The 18,866-nt window shown below is 40.9% G+C and overlaps 1 protein-coding gene across 1 annotated transcript; it reads right to left on the minus strand.

Moving 5' to 3' along the window:
- Window positions 1-11,415: 11,415 nt before the first annotated feature.
- Window positions 11,416-11,808, minus strand: LOC146887762 (uncharacterized). Its single transcript, XM_085670381.1, has one exon. The coding sequence runs from the start codon at window positions 11,806-11,808 to the stop codon at window positions 11,416-11,418; it is 393 nt and encodes a 130-aa protein (XP_085526507.1).
- Window positions 11,809-18,866: the final 7,058 nt, after the last annotated feature.

Here is an 18,866-nt window from a genome sequence, read left to right on the forward strand (position 1 = left end):
AATATTACACAAAATTCTGTGATAACAAAAAGAAATCTGCAACTGGAATTGGACCAGTTTGCTCTCGGTCCAGCCTGCCCTCAAGTGTTTGGTCTTCTTTGAAATCCCAGCTCACTCCTCAATTTCTCTCGGGTAGCCACTCAAGTGTCTTTCCTCACAGTTCCTCCTTCAGCTCTACCTTCAAGAGAAAGGTAATCACCTACAAAGTTTCCAAATCAGTGAGTTTCAAGCCAAATGAACCAAGATCACTCACGGTCTTCCACATAAGAATAACAAAGCAGAAAATCAAGAAAAGCTCAAATGGAAGAATTGGACAACATCAAGTGATAGAAATAAATGAACAAACTCAATTGAATAACAAGAAGGACAAGCAAGAAAAAGGCAAATCAATAAAGGATAGCACACAAAAATACGACGAGTAGTGGGGTCTTGAGCTAAGCTGATGAAGGATTATCTTGTTCCCTTTTAGAGTTATGAATATGGTGAAGTTGTTTAAGAAAGCTTTTTGAAAATTCCCACTGGACATTAAGATAGCATGCTATCTAGATGTGAAGGTTCATTTCTCAAGCTCATGAAAGGAAGAAGAGAGTTGGATTCAAGCTTAAATACACACGGCAATAACAACACTAAAGAGCAAAATGAAAGAAGAAACAATAAAAATGGAAAGCATAGAAGATGAAGAATGGAAGAAGCACGCCACTCATAGGGGGGGATCTAAGCCAACCAAGCCCTAGAGATGAGTGATGGTGCCGCCACTTGCAAGCAAGATAAGGCAAAGGTGAGTTCACTTCTAGGAAGGAGAGCTCACGAAAATTTAAAGGTTGAAACACAATAGTTTAGAAACAAAATGATCAACCCTTTTACAAGACAAGGAGCACCCTTTAAATAGGAGTTCATAGGGGTCCTTTAGCAAATACAAAAACATGAAAAAGGATTAACTAGCAAACCCTAAACCTAATGTGAGAGTGAGTCTTGGCCAAGTGAAGGAAGATGATTGGTGGAGGCATTCCCATGAGGATTCTAGGCCAAAAGAGGAAGGAGACCAAGTGACCTTCTAAGGCATAAACCACAAAGGCAAAAGGAGACAAGGTACATGTCTACTTTTGCTTTTGCTTTATGCTTTTTGCTTTCCTCTCTCTTCCACTTCATCCAAGTGCTCCAATCACCAAGTGCCACCTAGTCATGCTCTACTTTCTCTTAATTACCTACAAAACAAGACAAACAAGGATTAGCATGTTGGTTTAAGTTAATCTAATCTTGGTCAAAGGTCAACTTTGGATCAAAGTCAACAAGTCAACCAAAATAAATCAACTAGAAACCAACTTAGGGAATTCAAACTAAAGTAATGCAAAACAAAGATAAAGGTGATGGAATAGAAGACTCCCCTCTAGACATGCTTCTAGTGATCCTTCTTGATGGAGCTTCTAAGGAGGTGGTCATGCCTTCATCATCCTCCCCTTCTTGGAGAGAATTCGACCACGAATTCTTAAACCCTACATCAAAAGGAGAAAGGTCACAAACATTAAATGAGTTACTTATGTTGTAGCTTGGGGGTAAGTCTAACTCATAAGCATTGTTGTTAATTCTCCTAATGACTTGAAAGGGGCCATCCCTTCTAGGGAGGAGCTTAGACTTCCTTTGAGTAGGGAATCTCTCCTTTCTTAAGTGAAGCCAAACCCAATCTCCCTCTTGGAAGATGACTTCCTTTCTTCCCTTATTACCATCCTCTTGTTGTTTCTTAACTCTCCTCTCAATGGTTTCCTTAACTTGTGAATGCAAGTCTTGGATGTACTTGGCTTTGGTCTCACCATCTTGGCAAGTCCATGCCTCATGAGTGGGTAGGGGAAGGAGGTCTAAGGGAGTTAGGGGATTGAACCCATACACAACCTCAAAAGGGGAATGAGAAGTAGTGGAATGCACAACCCTATTGTAGGCAAACTCTATGTGGGGAAGAAGTTCCTCCCACTCTCTAATGTTTTGCACTATCATACATCTTAGCATTTGCCCTAGGGTTCTATTAACCACCTCGGTTTGGCCATCACTTTGGGGATGACAAGTGGTGGAGAAAAGAAGCTTGGTGCCAAGTTTACCCCACAAGGTTCTCCAAAAATGGCTTAGGAACTTGGAGTCCCTATCACTTACAATGGGCCTAGGTAGGCCATGTAGTCTTACCACTTCCTTGAAGAAAAGATTTGCAATATAAGTTGCATCATCAATCTTATGGCAAGGAATGAAATGGGCCATCTTAGAGAACCTATCCACCACTACAAAAATGGAATCCCTACCTTTTTTGGTCCTTGGGAGACCTAAGACAAAATCCATAGAAATGTCAACCCAAGGCTTGGAAGGGATAGGCAAGGGGGTGTAAAGACCATGGGGTTGGACTCTAGACTTGGCTTTCATGCATGCTATGCAACCTTTGCAATGCCTATCTACATGCTTCCTCATGTGAGGCCAATAGAAGTGTTCTTTCAAGACTTCCAAAGTCTTGTTTGGCCCAAAATGCCCCATTAATCCTCCCTCATGTGCCTCTCTAATGAGTGAGGCTCTTAAAGAACCTTGGGGAATGCAAAGTCTCTTACCTTTGAAAAGATATTGATTGAGAAGGTAAAAGTCTTTGTAAGCCCCTTGGTGGCACTCACTAAGAATGAGGGAGAAATCAAGATCCTTTGGATACAATTCCTTAATATGATCAAAACTAAGAAATTTAGTTTCAAGAATGGAAAGGAGGGAATGCCTTCTTGAAAGTGCATCCGCCATAATGTTAGCCTTTCCTTGCTTATGTTTGATCACATATGGGAATTGTTCTAAGAACTCTACCCACCTAGCATGTCTCTTGTTTAACTTGCCTTGGCTTTTCAAAAATTTGAGTGACTCATGGTCACTATGTATCACAAACTCCTTTGAAAGAAGATAGTGTTGCCAAGTTTGCAAAGTTCTCACAAGAGCATAAAGCTCTTTGTCATAGGTGGAGTAGTTGATGTGACTCCCCTTGAGTTTCTCACTAAAATAAGCTATGGGGTGCCCTTCTTGGAGAAGCACGGCCCCAATGCCTACATTGGATGCATCACACTCAATTTCAAAAGTTTTGGAGAAGTTAGGGAGGGCTAAGAGTGGTGCATTGATCAATTTTTGTTTTAAAGTTTCAAAAGCCTTTTCTTGATCTTTGCCCCACTTATAGGTCACACCTTTCTTGACCAATTCATTGAGAGGGGCAGCTATGGTGCTAAAGTTTGGCACAAACCTTCTATAGAAACTAGCTAACCCATGGAAAGACCTAAGCTCACTTACATTCTTTGGGGGAGGCCAATCCTTGATTGCCATCACTTTTTCTTGGTCCACATGGACCCCATGTTGATTTATTTTGAAACCTAGGAAGATCACATGATCCATCCCAAACACACATTTCTCCATGTTAGCATACAAGGATGCCTTCCTTAAGGTTTCTAACACACTCCTTAAATGATGCAAGTGGTCATCTTGAGACATACTATAAATGAGAATGTCATCAAAGTATACCACAACAAACTTCCCTAAGAACTCTCTAAGAACATGGTGCATGAGTCTCATGAATGTACTAGGTGCATTGGTCAAGCCAAAAGGCATGACTAACCACTCATATAATCCAAACTTAGTCTTGAAAGAGGTTTTCCATTCATCACCTTTTTTGATTCTAATTTGATTGTACCCACTTTTCAAGTCTATTTTGGAAAATATGGTTGCACCATGTAACTCATCAATCAAATCATCTAACCTAGGAATGGGATGCCTATACTTGATGGTTATGTTGTTGATAGCCCTACAATCTATGCACATTCTCCATGTTCCATCCTTTTTGGGGACTAGGATCACGGGCATTACACAAGGACTCATGCTATGTTGCACCCACCCCTTTTCTAACAACTCATTCACTTGTTTTTGAATTTCTTTAGCCTCCTCGGGACTAGTCCTATAGGCTGGCCTATTAGGCAAAGATGAGCCTTGTATGAAATCAATTTGGTGTTCTATACCTCTTAGGGGTGGGAGACCCTTTGGAGGTTCTTGAAAAACATCTTTGAACTCATCTAAGACTAATGACAAGTCTAAGGGACATCTAGAGTGAGGGTTTTGGAAGGAGGGGGAAGATTCACTAGGATAAGCTAGGAAGATGGGTTTTTGGGCAAGCATTACCTTCTTCACCCCCTTAAGAGTGATCATGCTCTTCTTGGACTCATGCCCTTGCGCCTTCTTTTGCGCCTTCTCTTCTTTTCTTTTCTTAATCATTTGCAATTGGTCCTCATTGACTTCTCTTGGTGAAAGAGGTAGTAATGTGATCTTTTTGCCTTGGAAGCTAAAGGTAAACTTGTTAGCATGGCCATCATGAAAAGCTTTTCTATCAAATTGCCATGGCCTTCCTAATGTGAGTTGCTTCCATGGGCACTAAGTCACATAATACCTCATCCTTGTAGTTTCCAATGGAGAAGTTAATAAGGACTTGTTTGTCCACTTTAATTTCACCTTCCTCACTAAGCCAAGAAAGCTTATAGGGCTTGGCATGAGGGATGGTTTTCAAGCCAAGCTTATCCACAACCCTTGTGCTAGCCACATTAACACAACTTCCACTATCAATTATGAGGGAGCAAGTTTTGTTTTTGATTTGGCACCTTGAGTGAAAAATATTTTCTCTTTGGTTTTCAAATTCTTTAGGCACTTGGCCTAGCATGCGCCTAACCACCAACAAACCTCCTTCATTAGGTTTGATTTCATCATCACTTGAAGATTGGGAAGAAGTGTGGGAGGAAGAACTTTTAGGGGAGGGGGGAGAAGAATGTTCACTTTCAACCTCTCCTTTAGGGTTCAAGATCATGTTCCTTTTTGTTGGGCAATTTGAAGCAATGTGACCATAGCCCAAACACTTAAAACATTTGATGGAACTAGTTCTTGAACTTTGAGAAGAGTTTGCATTTTCATGGGAGGTTCTAAACGAATTGGTCCTAGGTGGGTGGTCTTTGGAAGGAGGTTTCTCATCCTTTCTTTCTTTTCCTTTCCAAGTTCTAGAGTAGTATTCATTGTATGAAGTATTCCTCTTGGCCTCTTGTTTCTTTTTCAATTGACTTTCAACTTTTAAGGCCAAGTGTAAAATTTTGTCAAGAGTGGAATACTCATACAACTCGACTACATCTTGAACTTCTCTTCTAAGACCACTCACAAATCTAGCTACCTTTTCTTCTTCACTTTCAAATTGGAGTCCTACTTTGAGAAGCATTGACTCCATCATTTTAAAATATTCATTCACACACATAGACCCTTGTTGAAGCCTTTGGAGCTTCAAAAGAGTCTCCCTCCTATAGTAGGAAGGAACAAATCTAGCGCGCATCAAAGTTTTAATGTCCATCCAAGAGGCCGCGGGTGGCTCTTGGTTAATATTGTCCATACACAATTGATGCCACCATGTCATGGCATAATCTTCAAATTCTAAAACTACTAAATCTACTTGTTCTTGATTACTAACTAAATGAATATTGAAGATTTGGTCCACTTTTTGCTCCCACTCTATGTAGAGGTTTGGATCATTCTCCCCCTTGAACTTTGGAATCTTGATTGGTGGAGGTTGTCTTTGTGGGAGTTGATTGCGCCTTCCACCACCATCATAGCCGTGTCTTCTTCTTCTTCCACCATGGCTAGAGTCCTCGGAAGAGGACCTCCTCCTTCTCCTCTCATCTTCCCTAAGCTCAAGTCTTTGGATGTGCTCTTGTAGGAAGATCTCACTTTGCCTCCTATCCGCCCTCAATTGGTCAAAAGTTTCTCTCCTACTCACTTCCATCTCACGTAAGATGTTGGCAAGGGTTATTTGTCCACTTTCTTGGGCCATAGGAGTCACCATGGGAGGGGAATAAGGTGAGGCCGACTCCTCCTCTTCTTCTACCTCCAAGATTGGATCCATATTCATGTTCCTACACCAAAAACTCACCAAAAACCGAGACAAGGAAGAGGTTAGCTAACAAATAATTCCAAACCCGAGACCAAGTGTGGTCTTCTCAAGCACCCAAGTGTTTTTGATCACACTCCCAAAGCACACAAGCAAGGCTAGCACTCAAAAACCTTCCAAACAAGTGAAAACACCTTTAAAGAGATGAAAACCTTTTCAAAGCTCAAACAAGTGGCTCGGCCACAACACTCTAGGAAGACAAGGAAAAGAAAACTACTAAGACAAAACAAAGATTACCTAAAGACAAGCAAGCAAAGCTAAAAAAAACAAGAAAGTTTAACTTCTAAGGAAACTTGTTTTTAAAGACAAAACTTGAACAAGACTAAAACAATGAAAAGCACTTTTAAGGACTCTATGGAAAGCATTTGAACAAGCCAAGATTATACCTCAAATTATGCATACACCATGAAAGATCATAACCAAGTCAAAGCATGGAACTAATTTGCCAATATCACCCAAAATCCAAGTATAAATTTTGGTAGCATAACACCTAGTAAAAATGGCCAAATGGATTCATCAAGCATTGTAAAAGCTCTCGGCCAAACTGTTTTTGGTCTTGAAAACACTTTTTCTTTTCAAAACTAGGTACTTAAAATGATGAGAAGGATGTTTTAGGGTGTCTTGAACACTTAGTTCCTTAAAATTAGGTCAAAATCAATTTCAAGGAGCATACAACAACACAAGGCATAGATCTCAAGCAATAGTTCAAAAACTTAGAAACAAAAACAAGAAAACTCAAAGAAGCATATGACAAGAGACTCAAGCAAAAGTTAGACACATTTAAAGACTCAACATGACATACACAAAGACACAAACATGTAGCTATCATGCATTTAAACTCATGGATTTGAGGCTCAAAGACTAAGCATCCAAAGACATGTTATCCAACCACATTTAGGAGCTTAAAGAGGTGCAAAACCGAAGCCAAAATTGCCACAACATAACCTGAAAACGTTGTTTTTCGTATTCTCGGCAGCTCTGACCTTTGCTCACTCATTTGATCATAACTCACTCCACAGAACTCCAAATGCATTGGTTCTTTTTTTGCTGGAAACTAGACACAAAGAGCTTTCTTTTGACACCATGAACGTAACTTTTGGACAACTGAGATTGTGCAGTTTATTGTTTTAAAATCGTCACGTTTTCTGCCAGCACTGTTTTTGTGTGTAATGGAAGTGGATTTGAACCATACCAAGATAGCTACAACAAGACAAGGTTAGCACATGAAAAGCACCATATTCAAGATAACCTAGGCTCTAGATACCAAATGATGAAGGATTATCTTGTTCCCTTTTAGAGTTATGAATATGGTGAAGTTGTTTAAGAAAGCTTTTTGAAAATTCCCACTGGACATTAAGATAGCATGCTATCTAGATGTGAAGGTTCATTTCTCAAGCTCATGAAAGGAAGAAGAGAGTTGGATTCAAGCTTAAACACACACGGAAATAACAACACTAAAGAGCAAAATGAAAGAAGAAACAATAAAAATGGAAAGCATAGAAGATGAAGAATGGAAGAAGCACGCCACTCATAGGGGGGGATCTAAGCCAACCAAGCCCTAGAGATGAGTGATGGTGCCGCCACTTGCAAGCAAGATAAGGCAAAGGTGAGTTCACTTCTAGGAAGGAGAGCTCACGAAAATTTAAAGGTTGAAACACAATAGTTTAGAAACAAAATGATCAACCCTTTTACAAGACAAGGAGCATCCTTTAAATAGGAGTTCATAGGGGTCCTTTAGCAAATACAAAAACATGAAAAAGGATTAACTAGCAAACCCTAAACCTAATGTGAGAGTGAGTCTTGGCCAAGTGAAGGAAGATGATTGGTGGAGGCATTCCCATGAGGATTCTAGGCCAAAAGAGGAAGGAGACCAAGTGACCTTCTAAGGCATAAACCACAAAGGCAAAAGGAGACAAGGTACATGTCTACTTTTGCTTTTGCTTTATGCTTTTTGCTTTCCTCTCTCTTCCACTTCATCCAAGTGCTCCAATCACCAAGTGCCACCTAGCCATGCTCTACTTTCTCTTAATTACCTACAAAACAAGACAAACAAGGATTAGCATGTTGGTTTAAGTTAATCTAATCTTGGTGAAAGGTCAACTTTGGATCAAAGTCAACAAGTCAACCAAAATAAATCAACTAGAAACCAACTTAGGGAATTCAAACTAAAGTAATGCAAAACAAAGATAAAGGTGATGGAATAGAAGACTCCCCTCTAGACATGCTTCTAGTGATCCTTCTTGATGGAGCTTCTAAGGAGGTGGTCATGCCTTCATCATAAGCCTTGACTAAAGCTTGGAAATCTTAATGAACTTAAAGAATGTGTCTAGAACAAGATTAAAAAAACTAAAATCAAGAAGACATAAAACAAGTTGAATCCAAAATAGTGCACATGCATCTCAAATTGAAACTGAAAATACAATGTAAGGATGAAGTTGTGAACTGCTCTAGCAACTTTCTTTTTCCAGATGTTCTTATTATCAATCTCTTCCCACTGATTTTCTTTTCACTGTTTTCTTTTCAACTTTCAAAGATCAACATACTTTTTTTTTAGCCATAGTTCACAAAAATTTTCATGCTTCCAATGTCAATTAACAGATGCACATGAAGAATTATCAAAAGATTCAACTTAAAAAAAAATTGGAGAATGACATAGGTGAAATGAGACTCTCTCGGTCACTGCAGAATCAAACATCAGTATGCAGCAGATTTGAATCAATCATCAACACAGATCACAAAATTTGCAACATTTTAAGTCATTTGACAATCTCAAAAGCTGAACATGTGTGATCTAAGAAACTAGCTGCAAATCAAAGCAATAACACTAGAATTGTGTATGCAATCAATGAATCAGGGCCACACATAGGCACTCAAGATACCACGGCTGCAGTCAAATGGACCAGAAAGAAATAGCTAACTGAAACAAGTTGAATGACAGTAATCTGATAAAACAGAAACTGTGAAAAGAAAGCCAGGCCATAAACTCTACTGCACTCAACAACAAAGGCCAAATATGATGTAGCAAACAGAATGTACAATATTGATTGCTGCACAACAGGATATAACCAACGTAGTACACTACAATAATATGCAACTTAATCAGCTTAGACAAGCATAAAAATCTGCCAGTTCTGAATCATCAACAAAGCAATAGCAATAAACTGAGCAGAACTGGAATCAAAACACAATGCGCATGACTCAATTCTGCATAACAGAATTCTGCAAATGAATACTGATGCTGAAAGTAAAGTGCACAGTAATGGAGTCATGCTAGTATAACTACCTATGCATACACATGACCAAGCTGGAGGTTCCACATATAGAGTCTGATACAAATCAGAGCTCACATTGAGAGATTACTCACTAAATGCTTCGGTCACAGCAATCCTTGGCCAACAGATGAATTTCCAGAGCAAGAACAGAATCAAACAAAGCACAAAGGAACAACAAAATCAACTACTATTAGTGAAAAACATCTTAACCGAAATTGGACAAACAATGCAAGAACTCAGCACGAATTAAACATGAAACAGTGAAAAATACACTGCAGAAAGTTGCTATTGATCTACTAGCAAGATGTGAACTCCACAAAACAAAGGAAACTAAGCATGTGATACACAGTAGGGACAAAAACAGACGCGCAACATAGATCAACAGAAAAAAAAATTAGGCACACATCTATGGAATCATTAACATAGAAAACGAACTAACAAGACCAAAGACAAATACACGAGATTATAAAATTGAAAGCTAGGTAATCAAAATTGAAATTAAAAACCTAAGAGGCATGCATTGACGGCAGCAGATTCAGCGAGCTAAAAAAAGTCTTTACAGTATTGATTCAGAAAATTAGAGCAACAAATTGTGAATCAATTTCAACAACAAATTCACCACGGCACAGATTCAACAGAGACACAAAAAATGCAATCAAGTAAGAACAAGACAGAATCGAACAGAAAAGAAGAAACAAGAACAGAGATACTCATCTTTGAAGACCTCCATGCTCCAAGCTCAAAACTGGAGCTCTGATTACCACATGATGAGAGCCAGTTCGGTAGAACGTTGCCAAACTCTCGTTCTCGCAGCTGAAATGGTGAATGATCGGTGAAAGATGCAGCGGAAGTGAAGGAATGGTGAATGGTTGTTGGGTGTTGTCCCTTTCTTGGACGAGTACAGAGCTGACGGCGTTCGTTGATGCGGCTATGTACACTATAAGGGGGAGGGAAAGGTCTGGTTTGGCTAGGACTAGGGGGTGGTGAGGAGTTGCTTCAAAGTGTTGAAGTTTTATTCACAGGTGTCGTCCCAGGTGAACTTGGTCGACTTTTTTAGGAGTTGGATCATTGGTTTGGTTTTGTCCGCCAACTTTGGGAGGAAGCGCGAGATGACGGTTAGTCTTCCTACTAATCACTGCACCTCTTTGATGTTCGCGGGGCTTCTCATGTCGATGATGGTTTGACATTTTTCAAGGTTGGCCTCAATCCCTCGCTGCGTGAGCATGAAACCCATAAATTTCCCGCTGTCTACTCCGAATGTACATTTTTCAGGGTTGAGTCTGATGTTGTATGTGTAAAGGGCTTTGAAGACTTGCGTTAGGTCCGCGGAGTGCTGTTGCGCGTTGGGGGACTTGACGATGATGTCGTCGACGTATACTTCTACTGACTTGCCCAAGAGTGGCTGGAAAACTCTATCCATCAAGCATTGGTATGTAGCCCCGGCATTTTTGAGGCCAAAGGGCATTACTTTGTAGTAAAGGTTGGCCTCCTCTGTTATGAATGCGGTTTTGATTTTGTCTTCATCAGCCATGGGTATTTGGTTGTAGCCGGAGTAAACGTCTAAGAAGCTCAGTACGGCATGTCCCGCGGCCCCATCGACGAGTCTGTCTATGCTGGGTATTGGGTAGGCATCCCGCGGGCAGGCCTTGTTCAAGTCCGTGTAATCTACACAGATGCGCCATTTCCCGTTAGGTTTCTTGACTAGCACCACGTTGGTGAGCCGGGTCATGTATTGGGCTTCACCGACAAAACCGGCCTGTTTTAGTTTATCGGCCTCTGCTATAGTTGCTTGCCTTCTGCTTTCTCCAAGCTTCCTTTTTTTTTGGGAGACGGGTTTTACGTTTGGGAAGACAGATAGCCGGTGGGCGGCTATCCTGGGGTGAACTCCGGGGAGATCGACTACTGACCAAGCGAAGAGGTCGGCGTTCTGCCTGAGCACTTGCTCGATGTGGCGTTCCTCTCCCTCCGGAAGGGAAGTTCCAACCTGGAGGAAGTGGCCTTGTTGTTCGAGTGGGAGTTGTCTTGTTTCCCCCACGGGTTCGAGGCGTGCTTCGGAGTTTATTCTGGGGTCTAAGTCATCGCCGGCTAGGGTGGTGTGGGCCTGGGATTGTTCAATGTTGTGGGTTGTCAGAGGTGGGTGTGGGAGTTTCAGGCTTGCCATGTAGCATTCTCTGGCTACGCGTTGGTCGCCATGTACCGTGATGATGTCGCCTTGCGGGACGGAAACTTCATTGCGAGGTGTGGGGTGGATACAATGGCACCCAGCGTATTGATGGATAGGCGGCCAAGGAGGATGTTGTAGGATGTGTGGGCGTCGATGACCAAGTAACGAATGGGAATGGTTTTGGTCTGTCTTCCCTCTCCAAACGTTGTATGAAGATCGATGTACCCTTTGGTGGGGACTCTCTCACCTGAGAATCTGTATATGGGCTCATTGTGAGGGGTTAGGTCGGCGAGGGGTATCTGCATCTTGTTGAATGTTTTCCAATATAAGATATCTACGGAGCTCCCCTGATCGATGAGAACCTTCTTTACTGCGAAGTTCTCGACTTCCACGGTTATGACCATGGGGTCGTCTTGGTTGGGGTCGGTGCCTTGGAAATCGGAATCTGAGAAAGTGATGGGCGGCATTCTTCTTTGCGTTCGGCTGGATACTACGTGTATTTGCTGGACGGCTCTCAGGTGTCTCTTTCTCGATGAGGAGGACCTCCCTCCTCCTGCGACTCCCCTTGATATTGTATTGATTGTTCTGCGTAGGGGTGGTTTGTCATCTACTCGTCGCGGTTACGGCTGTGGTGGTTCCCTTTGTTCTGCGTTCTGCGTTCTGGCTAGCTCTCTTCTTGGTTCTCTGTGCTCGACTCTTCGGTCATTGCGTCGCTCGGTTCGCCTGTTATCGTTCCTGTCGTAGCGGGGTCTGGGGGGACCTTCTCCTATTTCTCTTATATAGTGCCTTAGATGTCCGGCTCGGATGAGTTCTTCTATTTTGTCTCGCAGAGTGTCGCATTCATCGGTGGTGTGGCCATTGTTGTGATAGTAGTGACAATACTTGCTCAAATCTACGTTGGGCGGGTTTTGATATTTCCTTGGTGGGGGGAGGAGTTCTGCTTGCAGGACTTCATCGAGTATGCGAGACCGGGGCGCGTTTAAGGGGGCATAATTCGAGAATTTTGCTGGTCTGCGTTCTGAGGGATGGTTATGGTCTTGTGGGATGGGCTCTTTGTTGGTCCTCTTGATCTCTGTCCGTGCTGGGGCGGATTGGGCGTTGTTCTGGTAACGTCTCATGTCCTCGACCCTTATAAACATGGCCGCTCTCTTGCGAAGCTCTTGCATACTCAGGGGGGCGCATGGCCAGCTCGTTGGCGAAAGGTCCTAGCCTGAGAGAGATCATCATATACATCAGGATGAGGTTAGGGGTGAGGTCCTTGATCTTCATGGCGATGGCCCCGAACCTATCAATGAAAACTCGAAGGGGTTCTCCCTCTTCTTGTTTGAGGTTGAGGAGGGCGATTGTGGTTAGATCATGTCGTCTGCTTGTATCAAATTGGGTGGTGAAGGTAGTGGTGAGCGTGGTGAAGGAGTCGATAGTGTAGGGGGGAGGCTCATAAACCACTCCAGAGCTGACCCCCTGAGGGCTACTAAGAATGATTTGCATAGCACGGCGTCATCAGTGGAGTAGAGGCTTACTTGGTTGGTATAAATGGACACAAATTCGTTTGGGTCCGTGGTTCTGTCGTAGGTAACTGTTGGTGCCTTCCATTTATGGGGTAAAGGTGTCTATGTGATCCCGTCCACGAAGGGGTGGCGATGATTTCTTCTAGAGGCGAAGGAGCTGTAGATGCCGCCCAAGGTTGGAGCGGTGGGCCTGTATTCACTCTCGTCCTCAGTAGGATGGACGTCGAGTTTTGAATGTGGAGGGGGGTCATTTCTCGAGTGAGGAGGGACCTCCATCCTCGAATGGGGATGGTATAGCTCCCCAGCCGCCTTGTCTGCTTCAATTTTCTGCCTAAGGCGGGAGTTTTCTTCCCTTAGCGCTTCCATCTCATCTGCATTCCTCTTGTATTCTGCGAACTCCTGCTGCATCCTGGCTTGAGCTTCTAGGATGCGTGATATCTCCGAGGCGGGGCCGGGGTCGCCAAGGGGGGGACATCTGTTGTTCTGCTTCGCGTGGATACCATCTTGCTTCTGGGGTTATCACCTTGGATCTGTGAAATACTCTTCGGCCCCACGGTGGGCACCAATTGTTCTTATGGAACCGAGGTCTGTAGTCCACAAATCGGCCAAGGGTCTTGTGTGTCTTCTCAGGGTCGGTCTTCTCTTGTCTCAAAGGGGGGGCTTGAGAGCGGCGTAGGGGACCTGCAAAAAACACTCTGATGCCTAAGTCAGCACTGGTGATGTCAGGGTTTCAGGGAATAATTAATGTGTAATAAATGCATGCAACAGAGTGCTATTTATACCTTTTTACTTGTGGGTCCTACCTGGGATGAGCTTTCTGGCCCAATATTCCTTTTTTTGGCTATTCTTGGATCCAGTGTAAAAGGGAGGAATTTACCAAGGGGTCCTTCGAGTGTTGGCGGTGTCCGGTACTCGGCCATGAGATGCGTCGAGGGTGGCTTTCCTTTGGAAAGGTGTCTTTCGCATGGTAGGCGGCCACCGGGTTTTGGTTGTAGGCCGTGCTGTTTAACAGGGGTGTATGACGCTAGGTGGGGGCTATGTTCTCCATATGGAGGTGCTCTTGCGTCGTAGGCGGCTATTGTGCTCTCTGGGGGCCATCTGGTTCTGTGCGAAGGCGTCTCTGCGTGGTAGACGGCCATTGTGTTCTCTAGTTGCCATGTACTTGTTGGGTATGGTTGGGACAGAAAGTAACAAATATCAAGTTGAATTTGATCCTGGAGGAAGAGAATTAGTTTCAAGTTGCGAAAAAATAAAAGTCCTTCACAAGATCATAATAAACTTATATTAAAACTAGTGTCTTAAGATTCGGGACAAATCTTCTCGAAGGAGGGTATGATGTGAATTGCATATGGGTCAAATGGAGGATGACTAATGCACCGTGTTGATGCAGTTTCTTTCATTTAAATAAGGGCCCAATGCTTTGTAAAATTGGCTGACCAAATTGTGTTTGTGCTTAACCAATTAATGGGCTTTAGTTTTGCTTTATCTTCAAGTTGAAATAAGGGTCCATATGCCAACTTAAGAACCAACCTTTGGAAGATCAAGAGGACCTTTGCTCAAAGTTTGTGGATGACTTTTGGTAGCCTTAAATTCAGTTACTATCAACGATTAAGTAGCGGATCGTTATTAGCTTGAGTGGATCATTAATTAATAGCTTTAAGTGGGATGATATTGAAATTTATGTGTCTTTTGTAATTCTGATGGTTAAAGGTCCTATATAAGTTGAACCATTTTCATCAATGAAGGCAAGCTGAGTTTTATTCAGAAAATAAACGAGTTTTATCTCATCTATCTTAGTGAGAGTGATTCTCCTAAGTTCTTGAGTGATTCAAGAATCCTTGAGTTTAATCAAAGGTCCTTTATCCCTTTGTGTGTTTCAACTCTTAGGCTTATCTTCCATTCTTGGAAGTGTGATGTCTATCAATTTTCGTTCCATCTTATTTTATGTTTCCATTTTCTCGTTTTAAATAATTTCTCAAATTTCTTGCTTGTTAGCATTCCAACAATGATAGATCAGTCAAACGAATCGAACCCTGGGGATTCACATCCTTCGGTATTCAGAGCCTGGCTATCTAGATTTGGAATAGGAAAGGAGGTTTATTATACAAAGTTTTTAATCGAAGCCCATCCATGTTTACTTGCATTCGATTACGGAAGCAAAAATAATGTTGTGAGCCAAAGATTGGTGGAGAAACTCCAATTACCAGCAACCTTTCATCTGGATCAAGCATGGATCAAATTCAGTACATGACAATGCGTGAAAGAAGTATTATGTGATATTGCTCCCATGGACTCTTGTCATGTTTTTTTGGGATGGGCATGGCTTCGTTTTAAAACACTCCATCTTGATGAATGTTCCCTTTATTTGAGGCATGAGGGACATCAAAAGAAGTAGAAATTTATGACACCAAGACTAGTCAGTAAGGATCAACGTAGGCTGAAGGAGAAAACAGAAAAAGAAAGAATAGAACAAGAAGTAATATAAACTGCAGAAGGAAGGGAAAATAAAGAAAAAGAAATGGAACTAGAGAAAGTTTATTCGTCAATGTTTTTTCTTCTACAGTTTCTGAGGTCATTTTACAGGAACAAAAGGATAAGCATGTGAATGAAAAACACCAACTTCCATGTTTAGAAAGGAAGCTTGTGCATAGTGCTTTATTATGCATTTGGTCCGTCGATAAGAAGCAAATTCGTCAAACACAATGCATGAAATTATTTATTGTTACATATCAAAGTGGGGTACTGTTGCCAAGAAATGTTATCGATGGATTGCAACCATTGAAAAGTAACAAATATCAAGTTGAATTTGATCCTGGAAGAAGAGAATTAGTTTCAACTTGTGAAAAAATAAAATTCCTTCACAAGATCATAATAAACTTACATTAAAACTAGTGTCTTAAGATTCGGGACAAATCTTCTCGAAGAAGGAGGGTATGATGTGAATTGCATATGGGGCAAATGGAGGATGACTAATGCGCCGTGTTGATGCAGTTTCTTTTATTTAAATAAGGGCCCAATGCTTTGTAAAATTGGCTGACCAAATTGTGTTTGTGCTTAACCAATTAATGGGCTTTAGTTTTGCTTTATCTTTAGTTAAAATAAGGGTCTGTATGCCAACTTAAGAACCAACCTTTGGAAAATCAGGAAGACCTTCGCTCAAAGTTTGTGGATGACTTTTGGTAGCCTTAAATTCAGTTACAATAAACCATTAAGTAGTGGATCGTTATTAGCTTTAGTGGATCATTAATTAATCGCTTTAAGTGGGATGATATTGAAATTTATGTGTCTTTTGTAATTCTGATGGTTAAAGGTCCTATATAAGTTGAACCATTTTCATCAATGAAGGCAAGCTGAGTTTTATTCAGAAAATAAACGAGTTTTATCTCATCTATCTTAGTGAGAGTGATTCTCCTAAGTGTTTTAGTGATTCAAGAATCCATGAGTTTAATCAAAGGTCCTTTATCCCTTTGTGTGTTCAAACTCTTAGGCTTATCTTCCATTCTTGGAAGTGTGATGTCTATCAATTTTCGTTCCATCTTCTTTTATGTTTCCATTTTCTCGTTTTAAATAATTTCTCAATTTCTTGCTTGTTAGCATTCCAACAATGATAGATCAGTCAAACGAATCAAACTCTGTGGATTCACATCATTTGGTATTCAGAGCCTGGCTATCTAGATTTGGAATAGGAAAGGAAGTTTATTATACAAAGTGTTTAACTGAAGGCAATCCATGTTTAGTTCCATTCGGTAACGGAAGCGAAAACAATGTTGTGAGCCAAAGATTGTTGGAGAAACTCCAGTTACCAGCAACCTTTCATCTGGATCAAGCATGGATCAAATTCAGTACATGGCAATGCGTGAAAGAAGTATTATGTGTTATTGCTCCCATGGACTCTTGTCATTTTCTTTTGGGATGGGCACGGCTTCGTTTTAAAACACTCCATCTCGATGAATGTTCCCTTTATTTGAGGCATGAAGGACATCAAAAGAAGTAGAAATTTATGATACCAAGACAAGTCAGTAAGGATCAACGTAGGCTGAAGGAGAAAACAGAAAAAGAAAGAATAGAAAAAGAAGTAATATAAACTGCAGAAGGAAGGGAAAATAAAGAAAAATAAATGGAACTAGAGAAAGTTTATTCGTCAATGTTTTTCCTTCTATAGTTTGTGATGTCATTTTACAGGAACAAAAGGATAAGCATGTGAATGAAACACACCAACTTCCATGTTTAAAAAGGAAGCTTGTTCATAATGCTTTATTATGCATTTGGTCCATCGATAAGAAGCAAATTCGTCAAACACAATGCATGGAATTATTTATTGTTACATATCAAGGTGGGGTACTGTTGCCAAGAAATGTTATCGACGGATTGCAACCATTCGAAAGTAACAAATATCAAGTTGAATTTGATCCTGGAAGAAGAGAATCAGTTTCAATTTGTGAAAAAATAAAAGTCCTTCATGAGATCATAATAAACTTACATTAAAACTAGTGTCTTAAGATTCGGGACAAATCTTCTGGAAGAAGGAGGGTATGATGTGAATTGCATATGGGTCAAATGGAGGATGACTAATGCGTCGTGTTGATGGAGTTTCTTTTATTTAAATAAGGGCCCAATGCTTTGTAAAATTGGCTGACCAAATTGTGTTTGTGCTTAACCAATTAATGGGCTTTAGTTTTGCTTTATCTTTAGTTAAAATAAGGGTCTGTATGCCAACTTAAGAACCAACTTCTGGAAGATCAGGAAGACCTTTGCTCAAAGTCTGTGGATGACTTTTGGTAGCCTTAAATTCAGTTACAATCAACCATTAAGTAGCGGATCGTTATTAGCTTGAGTGGATCATTAATTAATAGCTTTAAGCAGGATGATAGTGAAATTTATGTGTCTTTTGTAATTCTGATGGTTAACGCTCCTATATAAGTTGAACCATTTTCATCAATGAAGGCAAGCTGAGTTTTATTCAGAAAATAAACGAGTTTTATCTCATCTATCTTAGTGAGAGTGATAGTGCAAAGTTCTTGAGTGATTCAAGAATCCATGAGTTTAATCAAAGGTCCTTTATCCCTTTGTGTGTTTCAACTCTTAGGCTTATCCTCCATTCTTGGAAGTGTGATGTCTATCAATTTCCGTTCCATCTTCTATGTTTCCATTTTCTCGTTTTAAATAATTTCTCAAATTTCTTGCTTGTTAGCATTCCAACAATGATAGATCAGTCAAACGAATCGAACCCTGTGGATTCACATCATTTGGTATTCAGAGCCTGGCTATCTAGATTTGGAAAAGGAAAGGAAGTTTATTATACAAAGTGTTCAACCGAAGGCCATCCATGTTTAGTTCCATTCGGTAACGGAAGCGAAAACAATGTTGTGAGCCAAAGATTGGTGGAGAAACTCCAGTTACCAGCAACCTTTCATCTGGATCAAGCATGGATCAAATTCAGTACATGGCAATGCGTGAAAGAAGTATTATATGATATTGCTCCCATGGACTCTTGTCATTTTCTTTTGGAATGGGCATGGCTTCGTTTTAAAACACTCCATCTTGATGAACGTTCCCTTTATTTGAGGCATGAGGGACATCAAAAGAAGTAGAATTTATTACACCAAGACAAGTCCGTAAGGATCAACGTAGGCTGAAGGAGAAAACAGAAAAAGAAAGAATAGAACAAGAAGTAATATAAACTGCAGAAGGAAGGGAAAATAAAGAAAAATAAATGGAACTAGAGAAAGTTTATTCGTCTATATTTTTTCTTCTACAGTTTGTGATGTCATTTTACAGGAACTAAAGGATAAGCATGTGAATGAAACACACCAACTTCCATGTTTAAAAAGGAAGCTTGTTCATAGTGTTTTATTATGCATTTGGTCCGTTGATAAGAAGCAAATTCGTCGAACACAATGCATGAAATTATTTATTGTTACCTATCAAGGTGGATGACTTTTGGCGGTCTTAAT

The sequence above is a fragment of the Vigna unguiculata genome, chromosome 3 (assembly GCF_037176805.1).
Source record: "Vigna unguiculata cultivar grain cowpea cultivar isolate G323 ecotype 2 chromosome 3, ASM3717680v1, whole genome shotgun sequence".
In the NCBI taxonomy this organism is placed as follows: Eukaryota; Viridiplantae; Streptophyta; class Magnoliopsida; order Fabales; family Fabaceae; genus Vigna; species Vigna unguiculata.